At 38.2% G+C, this 24,149-nt stretch overlaps 1 protein-coding gene across 3 annotated transcripts in view; it reads right to left on the reverse strand.

The window, feature by feature from the left end:
• LOC150078525 (mitochondrial 10-formyltetrahydrofolate dehydrogenase) overlaps positions 1–24,149 on the reverse strand; it is a 910,691-nt gene that overhangs the window by 193,319 nt on the left and 693,223 nt on the right. For all 3 annotated transcript variants that reach the window (XM_090385282.1, XM_090385283.1, XM_090385284.1), the window contains one exon: positions 10,042–10,141. In XM_090385282.1, the coding sequence (XP_090241408.1) occupies positions 10,042–10,141 (100 nt within the window). The remainder of the gene's footprint in view (positions 1–10,041; positions 10,142–24,149) is intronic.

Raw genomic sequence — 24,149 nt, forward strand, 5'->3', positions numbered from 1 at the left:
GAAGGGAGGAGGGGTTATGCTATTAGTTAAAAAACACATAAAATCCAAGGAAGTGAAGCCAGTCGAAATCGCTGGACAGTGCAGTGTCGAGTCAGTTTGGTGTGACATAAGCATTGGGAGATCAAAATTGAGAGTAGGAGTGTGCTATAGGCCTAATGACTCTGATGAGTATAATAAGAAACTGTTCGGAGAAATAGAGTGGGGCAGTAAATCAGAGAGTCTTATAATGGGGGATTTTGATTTCCCAGATATTGACTGGAATTTGGGGGCTGGTCACTCACACAGTAGCAAGGCTTTTGTGGATTTATTGGATGATTGTTTTCTACATCAGCATGTTCGGGAGGCAACTAGAGGGAGTAATATTCTTGATTTGATTATCAGCAGTGATTCTTCATGCATTAAGAATCTGCAGATAAATGAACCACTAGGTGGCAGTGATCACAGTGTGCTGAAGTGGGATTTACTCAAAGAGGTAACTACCATTAGGGGTAAAGGGAAGGGTTATTGCTTCCGTAAAGGCGACTACGATGGACTGAGACAGTATTTAAATTCTATACAGTGGGACCAACTGATGATGTTACCAACAGCAAATTCAAAATGGGAAGCATTCAAAGAACTTATCTTGGAAGCTACTAGGCTTTACATACCAACTAAGAAATATTGTTCAAGGTTTAGGCCAAAATGGATGTCAGATGAACTAATGAGGCATATGGCAGAGAAGAAAAATGCATGGGATACATACAAATTAACACGTGACACAGACGCCTATGATAGATACAAGTTGATCTGTAACCAAGTTACAAAGGAGGTTAGGCAGGCGAAGGCAGATTACGAGAGATCCTTGGCAAGGGATGCGAAGAAAAACAGCAAAGAGTTCTTTACTTATGTAAACTCTAGAAGGAAGGGGATGAATCAGATTGGTCCACTTGAGATCGATGGGTCAACTGTTGATGACCCTGCTCAGGTAGCTAACAAACTAAATGAATATTTTGCATCAACATTCACACATGAGGAGTTATTCAGCGAGGGGAATGCCAGAAGTGTATTCAACTCTAGCAGTAAGCTAGAGAATCTTATAATAACTGAGAGCAAAGTGGAGGAGAAATTGTTGAAGATAAACACAAGAAAGGCACCTGGGGTGGATGGGATCTATCCTGTTATATTAACAGAGGCAGCAAAGGAAGTAAGCAAACCCTTAGCCATAATTATGAGAGCTTCCTTGGACTCAGGGGAGGTACCCATGGACTGGAGATGTGCAAATGTGACCCCAATTCACAAAGGGGGATCAAAGGCTGACACAAGTAATTATAGACCTGTGAGTTTAACTTCTGTTCCTGGAAAATTAATGGAGGCACTGGTTAAAGAAGCACTGCAGGATCATCTAGACAAGACTTCAGTTATAGCTAGGACACAGCATGGTTTTGTTAAGGGTAAGTCTTGCCTGACCAATTTGATTGGATACTATGATGCAGTCACAAAAGAACTGGATGCAGGGAATAACTTTGATATTATATACTTGGATCTTAGAAAGGCTTTTGATACTGTTGCACATGGAAGACTGCTGCACAAATTGGAGCAGTGTGGCATTGGAGGCAAATTGCTGCTATGGATAAAGGGGTGGTTGAGGGGGAGAAGACAGAGAGTGGTAATCAATGGACATTGCTCATCGTGGACTAATGTTATTAGTGGAGTCCCTCAGGGTTCAGTATTGGGTCCTTTATTGTTTTCTGTATTTATAAATGATATTGATGATGGTATATCAGGCTTAATGTCCAAGTTTGCAGACGATACGAAGGTTGGCAGGGTTGTCAAGGACACTACTGACACTATGCTGCTGCAACAGGATTTGGAAAGGTTGAGCAGATGGGCTTCGAGGTGGCAAATGAAGTTTAACATTGACAAATGTAAAGTACTACATATGGGAAACAGCAACCCCAGAGCAACGTATCAACTCTGTGTTACTACACTGACAGTGGTAGAGAATGAAAGGGACCTGGGGGTGGTTGTGCAGGCAGATATGAAGTTCTCTGAGCAGTGCAGACGGGCTGCAAGAGTAGCTCATGGTGTATTGTCAATGATATATAGGAATTTTTCTAGCAGGGATAAGGAGGTGATTATTCCCTTGTATAAGGCAATGGTCAGGCCACACCTAGAGTACTGTATACAGGCCTGGAGGCCTCATTTCAAGAAGGATGTAGAGCTGCTGGAACGAGTACAGAGAAGGGCAACTAGATTGGTGAATGGGACAAAGGGGTGCTCTTACGAAGAAAGGCTTAAGTTTTGCGAATTACAGTGTCTGGAAGCTAGGCACCAGCGAGGTGATCTGATAGAGGTGTACAAAGCCTTGAATGGTTTGAGCATGCTCAATGCTGATGGGATTCTTCCTCTTGCTCAGAATAATCACCTGAGAGGGCATAAATTCAAATTGAGGAAAGACAGATGTAGGATAGATGTGTGGAAATTTGCCTTTAGCCAGCGGGTGGTTGGTAGGTGGAACAGACTTCCATCCCTTGTCGTGGAAGTTGATAGCCTAAATAAGTTTAAGGCTCAGCTGGACAGGTATTTCGAACGAACAGAGGGGTGAAGTGGAAGTGGTTATTTTTATTTATTTATGTTACTTTTTTTTTTTGGCTGATGCTGCATAAGCTTGCTTTCTTGCATCAAATGCCTCTACTAATGCTAATGCTAATGACGATGATTTGCCTTTTATTTAATATTTTCTAAAAAATTATATATGTATATATAATCCTTTCACTCTCCTCTTTTTCATTCAACTTTTCTGCTCATTTATTTATTTATCATTCCTCTTGTTTTTTTCCCACATTTCCATTCTAACTATTTTACTTATTATACATTGTATGCACACACACACACACATGCACAGCTTTGAATTAGCAACTTACTTACTAATGCACAGGGCAACTTTTTCCCGTAATACAGCCTGTACAACTTGGGATAGATTCTACAAGATGTTGCATGGTGTGCTATGGTAATGCAACGCATGAGTTGTGCAATGTGCCCAGTAATGTATATAAGTTCTGAGTTGGATGGTTGTAGCATCAAATGTTCATTTCCAGTAGGTCCCAGACATGCTCAATTGGGTTTAGATCGTGTGAGTTGAGTGGCTATTGGAGTACAGAGAATTTACTGTTGTGTTTCTTAAAACCAGTTAGCAACTTGCCAGGCTTGTAGCATGATGCACTGCATTTTAACATTAGCATCAGTAACAGCATATGATGCAAGAACGCAAGTTTATATGACAGCATCAGCAAAAAAAAAAAACTTTCTATTTCACCTATTCATTCACTCGAAAAGTTTGTCCAGTTTATCCATGAATCTATTTAAGCTATCAACTTCCACAATGAGAGACTGAAGTTTGTTCCAGCAATTAACTACTCACTGGCGAAAGGCAAATTCCTACATATTTATTCTGCAAATGTCTTTCCTCAATTTCAATTTATACCACCTCAAGTGTGTAATCTGAGCAAGAGGAAGAACTCAATCGGCATTGAGCTTGCTCAAACCATTCAAAGCTTTATATACTTCAATCAGATCACTTCTCAGGTGCCTAACCTCTGGAGATTAGGCACCTGAGAGGTGACCTGGTTGAAGTGAAGGTACAATGGGCTGCTCTTACCAAGAGCAGCCCTTTGTACCTTCACTAATCTCATTGCCCTTCTCTGTACTCATTCCAGCAGCTCTACATCCTTCCTAAAATGAGGCCTCCAGACGTGTACGCAGTACTCAAGGTATGGCTTGACCACTGTCTTATAAAAAGGGATAATCACATCCTTATCCCCAATAGCAAACTTCCTGTATATCATTGACAAGACCCCATTAGCTGCTCAGGCAGCCTGTCTGCACTGCTCTGAAAAATTCATATCTGACTGCACAATTACTCCTAAGTCTTTTTCATTCTCCACTACCCTGAGCGTAATCTGAGCAGCTACTCTTTTTTTTTTTTTTTTTTTTTTAATGAAAACCCCAAACACGAAAGGTATCAAAACCTATAGTACTTAGTACCGTGCATGGGTAGGAGAAGTGGGGGGGGAGGGACTTTGCTCTAGAGACTAAACATGGGTTTCACCACTTCAAGCCTTCAATAAGCAAAGTGGTGGTATTTCACTGGTTGATGAAAGTCATCTATTACTCTGCTATCCATATACTTTGCATTTAAATTAAACTTCAGTTGCCACATCTCATCTCATCTCATCTGCCCAATTTTTCTAGGTACTGTTGCAGCAGCATATTGTCATTACTATCATTAACAACCCAGCCAACCTCTGTATCTGCAAACTTGGACATTTCACTGATATACCTTCATCAATATCATTGATGAATATAGAAAACAACAATGGTCCCAACACCGAACCCTGAGGGACTTCGTTAATAACATTAGTCCACAAAGAGCAGTGTCCAATGGTTACCATTCTCTGTCTTCTCCCACTCAACCATCCCCGTCACCACCAAATACGGAGGATGCGGAAAGGTCAGGAATGACCACCGCATGTTCACGGAGCAATATGGCCTTAGTTGCTAATGCTCCTAACAAAACAAAACAAACAAAACAAACAAACTCAACCATCCCTTTATCCACAGCAGCAACTTGCCCTTAATGCCAAACTTTTCCAATTTGTACAGCAGTCTTTAATTTTCAAGAGTATAAAAAGCATTCCAGAAATCTAAATATATGATATCAAAATTATTTTTGTATCCAGTTCCTTCATGATTATATCATATATCCAATCAAATTTGTCAGACAAGACAAATTTGATTGGATATTCCCTTAAAAAAACCCATGCTGTGCCTGAACTATAATTGCAGCCTTGTCTATTTTATTCTGCATTGCTTCTTTAACCAGTACCTCCATTAATTTCCCTGGAACAGAAGTTAAATTAACAGGTCTGTAATTACTTGTGTCACCATTTGATTCCCCCCCCCCCTTTGTGAACTGAGGTTAAATTTGCACATCTCCAGTCTGTGAGGACCTCCCCTGAATCCAAGGATGCTCTCATAATTATGACTAAGTCTTTGCTTACTTCGCTCCTTATTATTTCTCGTTCCTTGTACAATTATTTATAGTAGTCTTCTACTATTTGAATTATGCTTTCTCCGCTATTTATAAGTACACCATCACTATTTTTCCGTTTCAGTATCATTTGTCTTTCTATATTACTGATCATGACTGCTGATGTGAATCCTTTGTTTTCCCTTAATGCTTGTTCTACTTTTCTTGTGTTAGATCTCCTTATATCCTCTCTGAGTCTCTTTCTAATGCCTTTGCATAACTCGCTATATTCAATTTTGTTCTTGTCAGTGTTTATGTTACTCTTCATTTGTCATCTTCAGTTCATGACGACAAGTGTTTCTTGACTAATTTTTCTTCTTTGGATTACTTTTTACCTATAGGTTTCTCGGACTTTATCACTTTCAGAAAATTGTTGTATTCCTTGTCAATATCTTGGTCCTGAAAGGTCTTCAGAAGCTCAAACTTGTTCTTAAGTTCCAGTACATACTGTTTTTTCTCCTCTTCTGTTATCTCAAAAACCTTTGTATTATTTATTCGAGTCAATTTCTTAATTCATTGTGAAGGGTTGGTCACGTTGTTTTTGTAGTTTTGAATTTATATTTAGTTTGGATATTTCTTCCTTGATATATCTTGAATTATGTTCTTTATGTATCTTGAAATACGAGGGGTGTAACACTCTCTCTGTCTCTCTTCCTCCCCACCTCTCTGTTCCTGTTCCTGGTTACATGAAAAGCAGCAATTTTTGTAACAAGCTTAAAAATATAAATTATTGACCAAATGTTGCAGGATGGAAGTGGCAATGCAATGCAAAAATTTTCCAACATTAAAATCTTGTTTTCTATTTTATTATTCAATGACAAATTATTGTAATGATTTTTAGTTATCCCTAGTACTGATAACTTGTTCATTCAGAAGTTCTTGAGGCATCTTGGAGATTTTCCAATTAGTTAGTGTTTTAACTTTTACATTGACTTCAATCAAAACTACATGCTTCTTTAACATCTTTTATGCAAATCCATTTATATAAAATTCATCTTTTTTTTTTTTTTTGAAATCCCAAGGGACAATCTCTGAAAAATAAATACTACTGGTCAATTACAATGTTTTCAGATCTAAAATCCTCTGTAAATTCTGGAAAATGAGTAAAATCACCAACAACTGCTATAAAATCTGACAGAATAAGAGAAGACTGGATCTTGCAAAATTCCTCTATGGGCAGCAATTTGTCAAACACTGCAATAAGTTGCACGTAGTAGAAGCAATGAGTCTGGGTAAATTCAAAACAGAATTGAATGGTCAACTTGTGAGAATGTGAATAAGACATATGTTGTGTTTCGTTTTATATCATTATTTTTTGCTGCCTTCTTGCATCATACTAATACTATACATACAGTTAAAACACACACACACACACACACACACACACACACACACACACACACACACACACACACACACACACACACACACAAAAATAAAAAAAGCTTTAATTCAGTTCAACCAACGCTAGGATTTATGTGAGTTGCAGATATGATGATGTGCTGAAATCCAATAGTCTCTGACTCAGAATGTAACCCAACCTTATGTTATTTCCTACATAAAATGATTTTAGAGATGTGAATTTTTGCCTTATGGAATCATTTATATGATGGAATAATTGTATAAACTCAAGGGATGTCTGTGAGTGTGCATGAGGGAGATTTTCTGTAATGGCACAGAAAAATGTTTTTCTAATTTTATACAGCTCAGAATTTCTCAGTTTTTAAAGTAATTTCAGAAATCCTATTTTTCAATTCTGCTCAAAATCAGAATTTACATACAGTATGTTTGTTGAAAGAAGCATGTAACAATTACATTTCTGAAAAGCATTGCAGTATTGAATGTTGAAACATTTTAATTAGTAATATATTTCAAAGAAAACTCAAAAAATATAATACTAATAACCATCACCTACCATCATCTTCCACCACACTAAACTCAACATCCATGTTGAGTTTAGTGTGGCTTTGATCTACTCACGGAATGTACTCCACCTTGATGCAGTTTATGATGAGAAGGCATCACTCTTCACGCCTTATCTCTCTCTGATGTTAGGCTTACTGAGATATCAAAATTATGTTTGTAATAATTATAGACCATCTTATAGTTGATTTAAAGTGACTTCCCACATGGACCTAGCATGCTGGTGGATTTTATCCATATTACAGTTTCCCTTTCAGTCCTATGCCATTGATCTGAGATGATCATGTGCTGATTTCCCTAACCCACTAAACTATTAGTTTCCTTGAACTTTTAGTGTTCCCTCAATGGTATTAGCAAAAACTCTTGTGCTTCCTCTGTTTCAATGAATATCATGTTCACAGAATAAATTCTATCTAACAACTAAGATTAGCCATGCTAAGAACCACCCCCCTCCACCCCACTCCATAACCCTTGCAGAGTACCATAAGCATTTTATCATGAATTCCCTCCATGTCTGGGCAGACTTGCAGACAAAAGAAATTGTTATAAAATATAAAATGTTACAAAAGAAATTGTTACAAATTTTAGGTCAAGAATATCCACATCTATTACCATGCACTGAACTAGTACCATTAAGAGCTGATAAACTGTAACAATGTCAATTTTGGCACCCAATAGGCAAATTGTACCATCAGTATGAAACAGCTGAGATAAAGTTTGCCACGAATATTGTGGCATACTACAGACCAGTTCATAATCCATCAGCCAGCCTGTTTTTATATTCATGATATGTCTCTGTATGCATCTCTTATTGGTCTTTTATAATTGTGATTGAAATTGAAGACAGCATTTATTAATTTAATGATTAAGAGATGGCAATGTATTAGCTCATATTTCTATTGGCAGTGAAATTTAGAGAAGTTGCCATCCCATGCGTTTGCTTTGAAAATAAATCCTACTTGGTATTAGTTTTTAATAAATTTTAAGTTCTTTCATTAATTTTTAATGCAAATTGAGAAGGTCCCAGCCATACAATGTATGCACTGAACTGGAAATGCAGAATGCTGTTTGCATTTTGTTTTATGGGTAACTGATCAATTATAGCACACCATTCTCATTATGACTGTATTTGCTAATAAAATGCATTTGTCACATTTCTCAAACATAAGATGAAATGTCCAGAATTTACAATTCTTTTTTGGTAAAAGTAAAGGAAGGAAACAAGTTATTGCAAAAGGAGAGATAAGTTAAGTTTATAAGCTGCAAAAGGAAGACACTCCATGTTACAAACTATGAAACAACACTATCATATAACCATTGTATCACAATGGAAAATTAAATCGAGTTAAAAATATGGATTCTCCATCATAAACCCGTAGAGTTGACAGCTATGTTATGGATAAAGGTATAATCAAACAGATGATCATGCTATTATACTAGAAGAATTTTAGAATGGTTTTATGATCTTGTCATTCTAAGAATACAGATAACCCTTGTATAACATGATAGTTCGGTTCCTACAAAATCTTGTGTAATGCAAAACCGTGTTATACGGGACTAAGAACCAGTACAAAAAGGGTTTATCTTCCAAAAGCTAACAAAAATATGCCATTTTTTTAAAATAATTATCAGAAACTTTATTTTTATAGTAGTAATAACAGTATTTTAACTTTATTTTTATAATAGTAGTAACTTAAATAGTAATAACTGAAAAAAATGTCTTACTTTACAAACTGTAACATTATCTCACTTATATGTGAGATAATGTACGTTCATTTAATTTTCTTCCTCTTCATCACTGCTAAGCACAATCTCTTCTGCAGCATCTAGATTTCATGTACCTTCTGTTCCCTTTAAAAGTCACAAACTGCAAGCTACGAAGTCACAATTTTTTATGGTCTCAAACAAGCACAAGTTCAATAGCACAGAACCTAACCCCTGGATCTCCCAACAAAATACAGTGGCTGTCCCACTTTAAATGATATGTGAAAATTGGAAGAATATTTTCAAGTTAGCAAAATAATAAATTTATGCTTACATACATAGCTTAATTAATATGTACATACTACTTAACATTTCTGTTCACTGACTTTTTTTTTTTTTTTTTGGTTGTAAAATTTAAAACAGTAAAATTGATAAGCAATTAATAACAAGGAACACGGCGTGCACAAATCGCAACAAACACGATATGGAGTAATGAGTTTCTGAAAATTTTCTGAATGCAATTGCACAAGATCTTTAACAAAAATATTGACCATATCGTCCCCACTCAACCCATCCTCAAGTGGCACATTTGGAGAATAAAGAAAATAAAGGAATACTGCATCAAGAGCTGCTTTTCAAGAAAACATTAACTAATGCTATACAGAACTCATTATCCAGCCATAAAAATGCTGAAGACTGCTCATAAAATATGACTTCCAAGAATTCCAAACTTTCACATTTCCAAATAATTCCAAACATTCTCTGTATTCATAAAAAGAAAGAATAAAATTATAAATGTGCAGATAATGCTTCAATGAATTTTGGCTTCTTTGGTTACAATTTTTACAAGATTTTATTTTCCAATTTTCAGATTTCTTTTCTAAAATGAAAGTAAGTTTGGCACTTTTAGTAATTCATGATTAACTAACCTAAGCTAAATTAATCATGAATTATTAAGACTGTAATTTTACTAAATGCTACATTACTGCAAAAAACAGAGGAAACTAGGTTTTCCTCTGTCTTTTTTCCTATGTAACACAACAGTGTCATATAATAAAATCATATGACAATCATAAAATCATATAGTATTTATTATAGTATATAATATAGCATATAGTGATTACTATATTACAAGGGAAGGCTGGGCAAATAATGTCAAAAAGATAGATTCTTCATCATAAAAGTGGAGAATTAACAGCTGTGCTTTTGGAAGATATAATAAATTTTAATCTTAAAGAATTTAATTTTGCTTACATAATTTTCCAATGCCTTCCCTCAACTGTAAGAGTGATTCTAATGAGATGAAAAAAGGAAATCATAAAAATTATTCACTCTCAATAACTTACCTGCCTAACAGCCTTATCCAAATCACAGTCATCAAATATAATGAGAGGTGATTTCCCACCTAACTCTAACGAAACTCTCTTCAAGTTTGAGTCAGCTGCACTAAGAAATAGTTAACAACACAAAAACATTTGAATGGCCTCAAAATATTCAGAATAATTTACTATATTTAAGCTAATAGTCGTTTTTAAGGGAAAAGCACATGACATACATTATAGTAATTATAGTAATATAGTATTTTATTATAGTATATAATATAGTAATTAGTAAATAATTATATTACTATAATTACATTATATTAATATAGTATTTATTATAGTATATAATATAGTATATAGTAATATAGTAATTATAGTAAATCATTATCTTATATCTATAGAATATTCAGTAACCAATAGAATAATCAATAAAAACAAGTGTATCTTTGCGCTAGTATTACTTGCAGAGGGGGAAACTGACATGCAAATCAAGTGAATATTGTAATACAAATGTCAGTGTATAAAAAGTGCAATGGAATGATAATTCTAGAAGCAGTTACTTCTTAACTGAGCAAATACTTAACTATACCGGAACAAGACCAGGATATGTCTGCCCTGGGCAAATGTTGATGACGTTGAAGAGCAGACATCTTTTAAGGGCACAAAATTGTTGTACATGTTGGAACTAATGACATTAAGAGTAAGAAATCTGCAGATTTACTCAACAAGTACAGGTCAATGTTGAAAGAAAAAAAGTCGCAAGATAGGGTTGAATGTGAAAGTGTCTGAAATTCTGCCCAGACATGATAGGAGGGAGTATTTGGTGAGAGCCTTGTCAATTCGGCCCTGGAGAGATTGTGCAAGGCTCAAGGGGTAGAATTTTTTTTCATCCTGGACTGTGCTTGTTGTTGATAGGAGAGACTTCTACAGAGATGGGTACACTTAAAAAAAAGGGTGCAAGAATATTTGCTGATGCTGTCGAGGCAGTGCTAAGTGGGTCAGAAAACTGCTAGCTTTTTGGGAGGATACACAGACTAAAAGGTTAACAGCGGCCACAGGCAGAGGCAAAAGTAATTCTTGCACTGCTTCTATTAGAATGAGCAGAACCCTGGAAAGCAAGGCAATGGAGATTTCCAGGAATGCTGGGAGTCATAGTGGAACAAATAAATACATGGGCTGTGTTAGGGTAACTAAGAGAAGAAACAGGTGCATGTATATTTGCATGTACACCAATGCTAGGAGTACAGTTAATAAATTTGATGAGCTTGAAGTACTAGTCAAGACATCAAAGGCAGATATTGTTGGGATATCAGAGACATGGTATTACACAGACATAAGCAGTGCAGAATTGGAATTCAGGGAGTACAATGTGTACAGAAAGGATAGACAGGACAGGAAGGGAGGAGGGGTTATGCTGTTAGTTAAGACACACAAAATCTAAGGAAGTGCATCCAATTGATGTTGGTGAAAAATGCAACATTGAGTCTGTTTCGTGTGACATAAGCACTTGGAAAGGAAAAATGAGAGTAGGTGTATTTTAGACCTAATAAATCTGATGAGTATAATGAGAAATTGTGCAGAGAAATAGAGTGGTCCAGTAAATAAGAATGTCTTATAATGGGGGATTTTAACTTTCCAGATATTCTGGAACTTGCGCTTGGTTACTTGGACACTAGCAAGAGCTTTTGTGGAATTATTGAATGACTGTTTTCTACAGCAACATGTTTGAGAGGCAACCATAGGGAGTAACACTCTTGATCTGATTATCAGCAGTGATTATTCATGCATTAGGAATTTGCAGATAAAAACCATTGGGTTTACAATGATCACAATGTAATGATGTATTTTGAACGAACGAATGGGAGCGATTTTTTTTTTTTTTTTGGCTGATGCTGCATAAGCTTGCTTTCTTGCATCATATGCCTCTACTAATGCTAATGTGGGAATTCCTTAACGATGTAATTGCCATCAAGGCTAAAGGGAGGGGAAGGGCTTTTGCTTTCATAAAGGTGACTACAGAGGTCTTAAACAGTTTTTAAATTCTGTACAGTGGGATCAACTGATGTTACCAACACTGAATTCAAAATGGAAAGCCTTCAGGGATTTAATTATGGAGGCTACTAGGCTTTTCATTTCAACTAAGAAATACTGTTCAAGGTTTAGGCATAAATGGAAGTCAGATGAACTAATGAGGCTCGTGGCAGAGAAGAAAAATGTATGGGATGCATATAAAGTATCAAGTTACACAGAAGCCTATGGCAGATATAAACTAGTCTGAAATCAAGTCACAAATTAGTTTAGGCAGGCAAAGGCAGATTACAAGAAATCCTTGGCAAAGGATGCAAAGAAAAACAGCAAAGAGTTCTTTATTATGTAAAATCTAGAAGGAAAAGGATGAATCAGATTGGATGACAACATAGATGGGTTGACTATTGATGATCATGCTCAGGTAGCTGATAAACTGAATGAGTATTTTGCATCTACATTCACACATCAGGAGTTATTCAATGAGGGGAGTGCCAGAAGTTTATCAAACCAGAAGCTAAGTGATTTTGTAATAACTGAGAGCAAAGTGGAGGAGAAATTGTTGAAGTTCAACATAAAAAAGGCAAATGGAGTGGATGAGATCTATCCAATTATATTAAAGGAAGCAGCAAAGGAAGTAAGCAAACCATTAGCCATAATTATGAAAGCTTCCTTGGAGTCAGGGAAGATCCCCATGGACTGGAGGTATGCAAATGTATCACCAATTCACTAAGCTGGCTCAAAGGGTGACACAAGTAACTACAGACACTATAGACCTGTTAACTTGTGTTCCGGGGAAAATAATGGAATCACTGGTTAAAGAAGCATTGCAGACTAATCTAGACAAGACTACAGGAATAGTTCTGACACAGCATGGGTTTGTTAAAGGGAGGCCTTGTCTAACCAATTTGACTGGACACTATAATGTCGTCACAAAGGAACTGAATTTCAAAAATAATTTTGGGAGAAAGTAAAGAAAGCTCACAAGAGAAACATGCAAAAGTTCAATGAAATTTGCTGGTAAAAGTACTTTGCCGTAATGGCATTTGTATTGTTGCTCACTCAGTAAACATAGAGTGGGTGTTTTGGGTCAGGAGTAGAAATTGAATCCCATGGGAGGTTGAAACTCTCCCGAAGAAAAGGAGGTAACCTGACCTTTTTTCTTTAGAATCACTGATGGACTAGTGGATAAATTGTTTATTAAGAAAAAAGGGAAAGGTAAAGGAAGCCCACACAAGAAGCATGGCAAACTTCGATTAGTGATTCTAAAGAAAAAAGGTCAGTTACCCCCTCCACTTCGGGAGGATTTCAAGCTCCCATGGGATTCAACTTCTACTCCAGACCGATAACACCCACCGTCTGTTTACCGAGCGAGCAACAATACAAATGCAATTACAGCAAAGTACTTTTACCGGTTAATTTTATCGAACTTTTGCATGCTTCTCGAGTGGGCTTTCTTTACCTTAGCCTAATTTTGATATCATAAACTTGGATTTCAGGAAAGCTTTTCATACTGTTGCACAGGGAAGACTGCTGTACAAATTGGAGAGGTATGGCATTAAGGGTAAGTTGCTACAATGGATAAAGGGATGGTTGAGTGGGAGACAACAGAGAGTGATAATCAGTGGACACTGCTCTTCATGGACAAATGCTATTAGTAGAGTTCCCCAGGGTTCGGTCTTAGGCCCATTGTTGTTTTGTATATTTATAAATGATATTGATGAAGGTATATCAGGTTTAATGTCCAACTTTGCAGATGAAAGAAAGGTTGGCAGGGTTGTTAAAGACAGTAAAGATAGTATACTATTTCAACTGGATTTAGATAAGTTGCGCAAATGGGTTTAGAAGTGGCAACTGAAGTTTAATATTGACAAATGCAAAGTACTGCATATGGGTAACAATAACCGAAGAGAAAAGTACCAACTGCGTGGTGCTACACTCAGGGAAGTGGAAAGTGAAAAAGACCTAGGAGTAATTGTGCAGTCAAATATGAAGTTCGCTGAGCAGTGCAGACAGACTACCAGGGTAGATCATGGAGTCTTGTCAATGATATATAGGAATTTTGCTAGCAGGGACAGGGAGGTGATTATCCCATTATACAAGGCAATGGTCAGGTCAACTTCGAGTATTGTGTACAGGTCTGGAAGAAGGATGTCTCATTTTAGGAAGGATGTAGAGTTGCCAGAACAAGTACAAAGCAGGACAGAAAGATCGGTGAGGGGAACAAAGGGGTGCTCTTACTAAAAAAAGGCTTAAGTTCTGCAAATTGCAGTGCCATACTTCTCCAATTTGAATAAGCATATGCGAGGTGATCTGATTGAGGTGTCTAAGGCCTTGAATAGTTGAGCAAGCTGAATGCTGATGGGATTCTTTCTCTTGCTCAGATTAAGTATCTGAGGGGGCACAGATTCAAATGAGGAAAGACAGCAGTAAAATAGATAAACGGAAATTTGCTTTTAGCCAGCAGGTAGTTGACTGGTGGAACAGGCTTCTATCTTTTGTTGTGGAAGTTGATAGCCTAAATAAATTTAAGGCTGAGTTGGATAGGCATTTGAAACGAATGGAGGGGTGAAATGGGAGGTTTTTTTTTTTTTTTTTCTGCGGCTGAATAAGCTTGCTTTCTTGCATTGTACGCCTCTACTAATGCTAATGCTAAATATTCTATTTTTTCATTTCTGTTTAACTTTACACTAGGTCTATTAGGTTTAAAATATATATGGATTTATTTACTATATAAGGAAATCTCAGAATTCCATATAACAGATTAACTAATAAAATTCAACAATCTGCAATAAAATCTTTGTTCTGAATTATACTTACTCAATTGGGTATAGCTAAAACTTTACTCAGAAAACTGAGTAAAGAAAACAAACAAACAAAGAAAACAAACATCTCCTGGGTGAGTGAAGTCCTTTGATGGTCTATTCTGAATTTTTAACATTTTATTTTTTAAGTTTTGGATGTATGAAAGTAGCATTTTGCACCTACCCAGTTTACAAGTTGCTATAACATAGCTTGTTGTAGTTATGGTGTTTTCTGGCACAAGGGCTACATAGGCCATATTGCATCTCCCAAAACAACTGAATTTATAAAAAAAAAAAATTGCTTGAGCAGCAGTTAGAAACGGTTATACATTTGAATTTGTTTTAAATAGAGAAAGAATTCAGAGAGATTTGCTTCTTTACCTATGATGCTATGGAGGGAGAGAGTAGTAGTAGCAGTGGCATGTGATGCAAGAAAGCATAATGACTTAGATTACAAACGTAATATAATTAATTATATTTAACATAATTAATAACATAACATAATTAATTATAATTAATTAATAAATTAATAGAATCATGACTCAGACCAGAGCAGCAAAGCAAAAGGCTCAAGCTAATGGAAGTGCTGTGGCTCAGAGCAGAACTGAGGGGGGCAGTTGTCCTCTGACTCACAGCCTTATAAAATGCACTGTTTGCTTGATGTTTGCAGAGCAATCGGGTACAGGACATGATACTGCCAAGGGGGATGTCTTTGTGTGTGCGCGATGCAAGGAGTGTATCGATATCAGACAACAACTCGGCGTTCTTGTGGGCCTATATGAGAGCTTGAAGGACAGGGTGGATGCCCTCGAAGAAACTAAATTGAGGGGCCCATCAAGCTCTCAGCTGCCCACATCAACGCCGGAGCTTGCACTTGGGCATCGCGTGACACGAGAGGCAACCCCCAAGGCAGAATGCGCTGGTCCCGAAGGAACTAGTAGTTGTTGGTGACTCTATTGTCAGGGAAACAGGGAACATGCTTTGTAAAAAAGATAGGTGGAACAGGACCAGGGTATGTCTGCCAGGGGCAAAGGTTGATGATGTCGTAGAGCGAATATCATCTTTTAAGGGCACAAAAGGTGATATAGTTGTACACGTTGGCACTAATAATATTAAGAGTAGGAGACCGGCAGAATTACTTAACAAGTACGGGTCACTGTTGAACAAAAGCCGAGAATTAGGGTTGAATTTGAAAGTGTCTGCAATTCTACCCAGACACGATAGGAGGGAGTATATGATGAGAGCCTTGTCAATCAATTCGGCCCTGGAAAGATTGTGCAAGGCTCAAGGGGTAGAATTTTTTTCAGCCTGGACTGTACTTGTTAACAGGAGAGATTGCTTCTACAGGGATGGGATACACTTAAATAGAAAGGGTGCAAGAATATTTGCTGATGCTATCGAGGCAGTGTTAGGTGGGCCGGAAAACTGCTAGCTTGGGGGAGACAAAGACCAATAGATTGACAGTAGCCACTGGCAGAGGTGAAAGAGATTCTTGCACTGCTTCTATTATAATGAGCAGAAGCCTGAAAAACAAGATGCATGATATTTCAGAGACTGCTGGGAGCCATTGCGGTACAAGTAAACACATGGGTTGTGTTAGAGTAGCTAAGAATAGAAACAGGTGCAGGTATACTTGCGTGTACACCAATGCTAGGAGTTTAGTAAATAAATTTGATGAATTTGAGGTATTGCTCAAAACATCAAAGGCAGATATTGTTGGGATATCACAGACGTGGTGTCACACAGATATAAGGGATGCAGAACTGGAATTTGGGGAGTACAATGTCTACAGAAAGGATAGACAGGATAGGAAGGGGGGAGGGGTTATGCTATTATTTAAGAAACACATAAAAACCAAGGAAGTGAAGCCAGTCGACATCACTGGACAGTGCAGTGTTGAGTCAGTTTGGTGTGACATAAGCATTGGGAGATCAAAATTGAGAGTAGCAGTGTGCTATAGGCCTAATGACTCTGATGAGTATAATAAGAAACTGTACAGGGAAATAGAGTGGGCCAGTAAATCAGAGAGTCTTATAATGGGAGATTTTAATTTCCCAGATATTGATTGGAATTTGGGGGCTGGTCACTCACACACTAGTAGGGCTTTTGTGGATTTTTTGGATGATTGTTTTCTACATCAGCATGTTCGGGAGGCAACAAGAGGGAGCAATACTCTTGATTTGATTATCAGCAGTGATTCTTCATGCATTAAGAATCTGCTGATAAATAAACCACTAGGTGGAAGTGATCACAGTGTGCTGAAGTGGGATTTACTCAAAGAAGTAACTACCATTAGGGGAAAAGGGAAGGGTAATTGCTTCCGTAAAGGCGACTACGATGGACTGAGACAGTATTTAAATTCTATACAGTGGCACCAACTGATGATGTTACCAACAGCAAATTCAAAATGGGAAGCATTCAAAGAACTTATCTTGGAAGTTACTAGGCTTTACATACCAACTAAGAAATACTGTTCAAGGTTTAGGCCAAAATGAATGTCAGATGAACTAATGAGGCATATGGCAGAGAAGTAAAATGCATAGGATACTTACAAATTAACACATGACACAGAAGCCTATGATAGAAACAAGTTGATATGCAACCAAGTTACAAAGGAGGTTAGGCAGGGGAAGGAAGATTACAGGAAATCCTCGGCAAGAGATGCAAAGAAAAACAGCAAAGAGTTCTTTACTTATGTAAACTCTAGAAGGAAGGGGATGAATCAGATTGGTCCACTTGATATTGATGGGTCAACTATTGATGATCCTGCTCAGGTAGCTAACAAACTAAATGAATATTTTGCATCAACATTCACACATGAGGAGTTATTCAGCGAGGGGAATGCCAGAGGTGTATTCAACTCTAGCAGTAAGCTACAGAATCTTGAAATAACTGGGAGTCAAGTGGAGGAGAAACTGTTGATGATAAACACAAGAAAGGCACCCGGGGTGGATGGGATCTATTCAGTTATATTAAAGGAGGCAGCAAAGGAAGTAAGCAAACCCTTAGCCATAATTATGAGAACTTCCTTGGACACAAGGGAGGTATCCATAGACTGGAAATGTGCAAATGTGACCCTAATTCACAAAGGAGGATCAAAGGCTGACACAAGTAATTATAGACCTGTGAGCTTAACTTCTGTTCCAGGAAAAATAATTGAGGCACGGGTTAAAGAAGCACTGCAGGATCATTTAGACAAGACTTCAGTTATAGCTCGGGCACAGCATGGTTTTGTTAAGGGGAAGTCTTGCCTGACCAATTTGATTGGATACTCTGATGCAGTCACAAAAGAACTGGATGCAGGGAATAGCTTTGATATTATATACTTGGATCTTAGAAAGGCTTTTGATACTGTTGCACATGGAAGACTGCTACACAAATTGGAGCAGTGTGACACTGGAGGCAAATTGCTGCTATGGATAAAGGGGTGGTTGAGGGGGAGAAGACAGATAGTAGTAATCAATGGACACTGTTCATCGTGGACTAATGTTATTAGTAGAGTCCCTCAGGGCTCAGTGTTGGGTCCATTATTGTTTTCTGTATTTATAAATGATATTGATGATGGTATATCAAGCTTAATGTCCAAGTTTGCAAACGATACAAAAGTTGGCAGGGTTGTCAAGGACACTACTGACACTATGCTGCTGCAAGAATATCTGGAAAGGTTGAGCAGATGGGCTGAGAGGTGGCAAATGAAGTTTAACATTGACAAATGTAAAGTACTACACATAGGAAACAGCAACCCCAGAGCAACGTATCAACTCTGTGGTACTACACTGACAGTGGTAGAGAATGAAAGGGACTTGGGGGTGGTTGTGCAGGCAGATATGAAGTTCTCTGAGCAGTGCAGACGGGCGGCAAGAATAGCTCATGGAGTATTGTCAATGATATACAGGAATTTTTCCAGCAGGGATAAGGAGGTGATTATTCCCTTATATAAGGCAATGGTCAGGCCACACCTAGAGTACTGTATGCACGTCTGGAGGCCTCATTTCAAGAAGGGTGTAGAGCTGCTGGAACGAGTACAGAGAAGGGCAACAAGATTAGTGAATGGAACAAAGGGGTGCTCTTACGAAGAAAGGCTTAAGTTTTGCAAATTACAGTGTCTGGAGACTAGGCACCAGCGAGGTGATCTGATAGAGTTGTATAAATCCTTGAATGGTTTGAGCATGCTCAATGCTGATGGGATTCTTTCTCTTGCTCAGAATAATCACCTGAGAGGGCATAAATTCAAATTGAGGAAAGACAGATGTAGGATAGACGTGCGGAAATTTGCCTTTAGCCAGCGGGTGGTTGGTTGGTGGAACAGACTTCCATCCCTTGTAGTGGAGGTTGATAGCCTAAATAAGTTTAAGGCTCAGCTGGACAGGTATTTTGAACGAACAGAGGGGTGAAGTGGAAGTAGGGTTTTTTTTTTTTTTTTTTTTTTGGCTGATGCTGCATAAGCTTGCTTTCTTGCATCAAATGCCTCTACTAATGCTAATGCATATGAGCTTATGCAGCATCAGCCAAAAAAAAAAAAAAAAAATCACACCATTGCCTCCAAATGCCTGTCCAGTTCCTCCTTAAATTTATTCAACCTCTCAACTTCCACAACGACAGATGGAAGTTTGTTCCAGCAATTAACAACCTGCTGGCTAAAGGCAAATTTCCGCACATCTATTCTATCTGTCTTTTCTTAATTTGAATTTTTGCCCCCTTAGGTTCGTAATCTGAACAAGTGGAAGGATCCCATCAGAATTCAGCATGCTCAACCCATTCAAGGCCTTATATATCTCAATCAGATCACAGGGCAAGTGCCTAGTCTCAGCCACTGCAATTTGCAGAACTTAAGCTTCTCTTGGTAAGAGAATCCCTTCATTCCCTTCACCAATCTTGTTGCCCTTCTCTGTACACGATCAAGTAAATCTACATCCTTCCTAAAATGAGGTCCCCAGACCTGTACGCAGTACTCAAGGTGTGGCCTGACCATTGCCTTATACAGAGGGATAATCACCTCCTTTTCCCTGCTAGCAAAATTCCTATATATCATTGACAAAACCTTATGACCTGCCCTGGCAGCCTGTCTGCATTGCTCAGAAAACTTCATATCTGACTGCACAATTACTCCCAGGTCTTTTTCATTTTCTACCACCTGAAGTGTAGTACCACACAGTTGATATATTTCTCTGGGGTTACTTCCACCCATATGCAGTACTTTGCATTTGTCAAGGTTAAACTTCAGTTGCCACTTCTTAGCCCGTCTGCCCAAATTATCTAGATCCTGTTGAAGTAGGACACTGCCATTACTGTCATTAACAACCCTGCCAACCTTTATATCATCTGAAAACTTCGACAAGCCTGATATACCTTCATCAATATCATTGATAAATATACAAAACAAAAGTGGACCCAACACCGAACCCTGTGGGACTACATTAGTAACATTAGTCCACGAAGAGCAGCACCCATTGATTACCACTCTGTGTCTTCTCCCTCTTAACCATCCTTTTATCCATTGTAGCAACTTACCCTTAATACCATTCTGCTCTAATTTGTACAATTGTCTTTCATGTGCAACAGTGTCAAAAGATCTCCTGAAATCCAAATATATGATATCAAAATTATTTTTGCATCCAGTTCCTTTGTAACCACATCATAATATCCTATCAAATTTGTCAGGCAAGACTTTCCCTTAACAAACCCATGCTGTGTCTGAATTATTGCTGCAGTCTTGTCTAGATGATCCTGCAGTGCATCTTTAACCAGTGACTCCATTATTTAACCTGGAACAGAAGTTAAACTAACTGGTCTGTAATTACTCGTGTCACCCTTCGATCCCCTTTTTGTGAATTGAGGATACATTTGCACATCTCCAGTCCGTAGGAACCTCCACTGAGTAAAAGGATGCTCTCATAATTATGGCTGAGGGCTTGCTTAGTTGCTTTGCCACCTCCTTTAATATAACTGGAAGATCCCATCCACCCCAGGTGCTTTTCTTATGTTTAACTTGAACAGTTTCTCCTCCACTTTGCTCTCAGTTATTGCAAAATCATTTTTAAGTATCCTGCTACAATTTGATAACCTTCTGCCATATTCAAACCTTAATAATCTCTCATTTGAATGTAGATGCAAAATACTCATTCAGTTTGTTTGCTATCTGAGCAGGATCATCAGCAGTCGAACCATCGATGTCAAGTGTACCAATCAGATTCAACCCCTTCCTTTTAGCGTTTATATAAGTAAAGAAATCCTTGCTGTTTTTCTTAGCATCTTTTGCCAAGATTTCTCATAATCTGCCTTCGCCTGCCTAACCTCCTTTGTGACCTAATTACAGACTAGCTTATATCTGCCATAGGCTTCTGATTCGATGCAAAATTTATATGCATCCCATGCATTTTGCTTCTCTGCCACAAGTGTCATTAGTTCATGTGACAACCATTTAGGCCTAAACCTTGAACAATATTTCTTAATAGGTAGGAATCTTTTAGTAGCTTCCACAATTAATTCCTTGAATGCTTCCCACTTAGAATTTTCTGTTGGGAACATCATCAGTTGAAATCACTGTACAGAATTTACATACTGTCTGAGACCACTGTACTCACTTTTACGGAAGCAAAAACCCTTTCCTTTACCCCTGATGGTAATTATATCTTTAAGTAAATTCCACATCAGGACACTGTGATCACTGCCACCTAGTGGTTCCTTTATCTGCAAATTTTTAATACACGAATGATCACTGCTGATAACCAGATCGAGAGTATAACCCTCTCTGATTGCCTCTCGAACATGCTGCTGCAGAAAACAATCAACCAATAAATCTACAAAAGTCTTACTAGTGTGCGAATGACCAATCCACAAGTTGTAGTCAATATCTGGGAAGTTAAAATCCCCCATTATAAGACATTCCTATTTACTAGTCCACTCTATTTCTCTGTACAATTGTTCATTGTTCTCATTCGAGTCTTTAGGCCTATAACACACTCCTACTCTTATTTTTGCTTTCGCAGTGCTTATGTCACACCAAACTGACTCAACAGTGCACCGTTCATCTATATCAACTGGATGCACTTCTTTTGATTTTATGTTCTTCTTAATTAACAGCATAACACCTCCTCCCTTCCTATCATGTCTATCCTTTCTGTACACATTGTACTCCCCAAATTCCAGTTCGGCATTCCTTATATCAGTGTGACACAATGTCTCTGATATCCCAACAATATCCGCCTTTGATGTCTTGACCAACACTTCAAATTCATCAAATTTATTTACTATACTTCTAGCATTTGTATACATGTAAGTATACATGCTCCTACTCCTATTCCTAGTTACCCTAGCACATCCCATATACCCACCTGTTTCACGATGACTGCCACCTGTCCCTGAAACCCCCAACACCCCTCGCTCCAGGTCGCTGCTTATTCTAAAAGAAGTTGTGCAAGAATCACCTTCACTTCTGCCTATGGCTACTGTTATACTATTAGTCCTTGTATCCCCCCAAGCTATCAGTTTTCCGACCCACCTAACACTGCCTCGAAAGCATCAGCAAATATTCTTGCACCCTTTCTATTTAAGTGTATCCCATCCCTGTAGAAGCAGTCTCTCTTGTTAACAAGTACAGTCCAGTCTGAAAAAAATTCTATCCCTTGAGCCTTGCACAATCTTTCCAGGACAGAATTGATCAACAAGGCTCTCATCATATACTCCCTCCTATCATGTCTGGGCAGAATTGCAGACACTTTCAAATTCAACCCTAATTCACGGCTTTTTTTCTTCAGTGACCTGTACTTGTTAAGTACAGGTCTGCCGGTCTCCAGCTCCTAATATCATTAGTGCCAACGTGTACAACTATATCACCTTTTGTGCCCTTAAAAGATGATATCCGCTCTACAACGTCATCAACCTTTGCCCCTGGCAGACACACCCTGGTCCTGTTCCACCTATCCTTTTTACAAAGGATGTTTTCCGTTTCCCTGACAATAGAGTCACCAACAACTACTAGTTCCTGAGGGACCAGCGCATTCTGCCTTGGAGGTTGCCGCTGTGTTGCGTGATGACCAAGTGCAAGCTCTGGCATTGATGTGGGCAACTGAGAGCCTGATGGGCCTCTCAATTTAGATCTTTCGAGGGCATCCACCCAGTCCTTCAAACTCTCATATAGGCCCATAACAACGCTGAGTTGTCGCCTGATTTCCTTACATCACGCAAACACAAAAACATCCCTCATGGCAATATCATGTTCTGTTCCAGATAGTTCGGCAAAAAATTTCACAAGTTGCACATTTTTTTAGGCTGTGATGCGTTGGAGAATTGCCTCCCCCCCCCAGTTCTCCCCCGAGTCACAGCACTCCTGCCACTTTCTGCCCGTTGCTTTGCTGCTCTAGTTTGGGGCATGATACTTTAAATTAATAAAATCAATAAATTAAATTAATTAAATATCAATACTACGCTATCTAATAGAAACAGTGAAAAAGTATTACTGTTTCTATAATTATACGTTAGAGCTACCTAGCTACCTCAATTAAAAATTTGAATTCCCTATCACTATCTACAAAAACAATGCCTGCAATATTCGAACGAAATAATGGTTTTATAACGTATTATGTATATCTACAAAAACTGTTTATATAAATTAAAATAAAAATAACCAGCGTAATTAGAACTATAAGACTACGTATTAAGTACAATATAAAATAACAATTATGTAAATAAAAAGCAAACACTTATCGTTTTCTTCGGAGCCTGTAACTCGCAGCTGTATTTTCTAAAGAGTGTATCCCATCCCTGTAGAAGCAGTCTCTCCTGTTAACAAGTACAGACCAGGCTGAAAAAAATTCTATCCCTTGAGCCTTGCACAATCTTTCCAGGGCTGAATATCGGCTAGGCTCTTATCATATACTCCCTCCTATCGTATCTGGGCAGAATTGCAGACACTTTCAAATTCAACCCTAATTCTCGGCTTTTGTTCAACAGCGACCTGTACTTGTTAAGTAATTCTGCCGGTCTCCTACTCTTAATATCATTAGTGCGAAGTGTACAACTATATCACCTTTTGTGCCCTTAAAAGATGACATCCGCACAACGTCATCTACCTTTGCCCCTGGCAGACATACCCTGGTCCTGTTCCACCTATCATTTTTACAAAGCATGTTCCCTGTTTCCCAGACAATAGAGTCACCAACAACTACTAGTTCCTGTGGGACCAGTGCATTCTGTCTTGGGGGTTGCTGCTGTGTTGCGTGATGACCAAGTGCAAGCTCTGGCGTTGATGTGGGCAGCTCTAAGGCCCCTCAATTTAGATCTTTCGAGGGCATCCACCCTGTC

Source organism: Mastigoproctus giganteus, chromosome 11, assembly GCF_048544385.1.
Source record: "Mastigoproctus giganteus isolate SK-2022 chromosome 11, ASM4854438v1, whole genome shotgun sequence".
NCBI lineage: Eukaryota > Metazoa > Arthropoda > Arachnida > Uropygi > Thelyphonidae > Mastigoproctus > Mastigoproctus giganteus.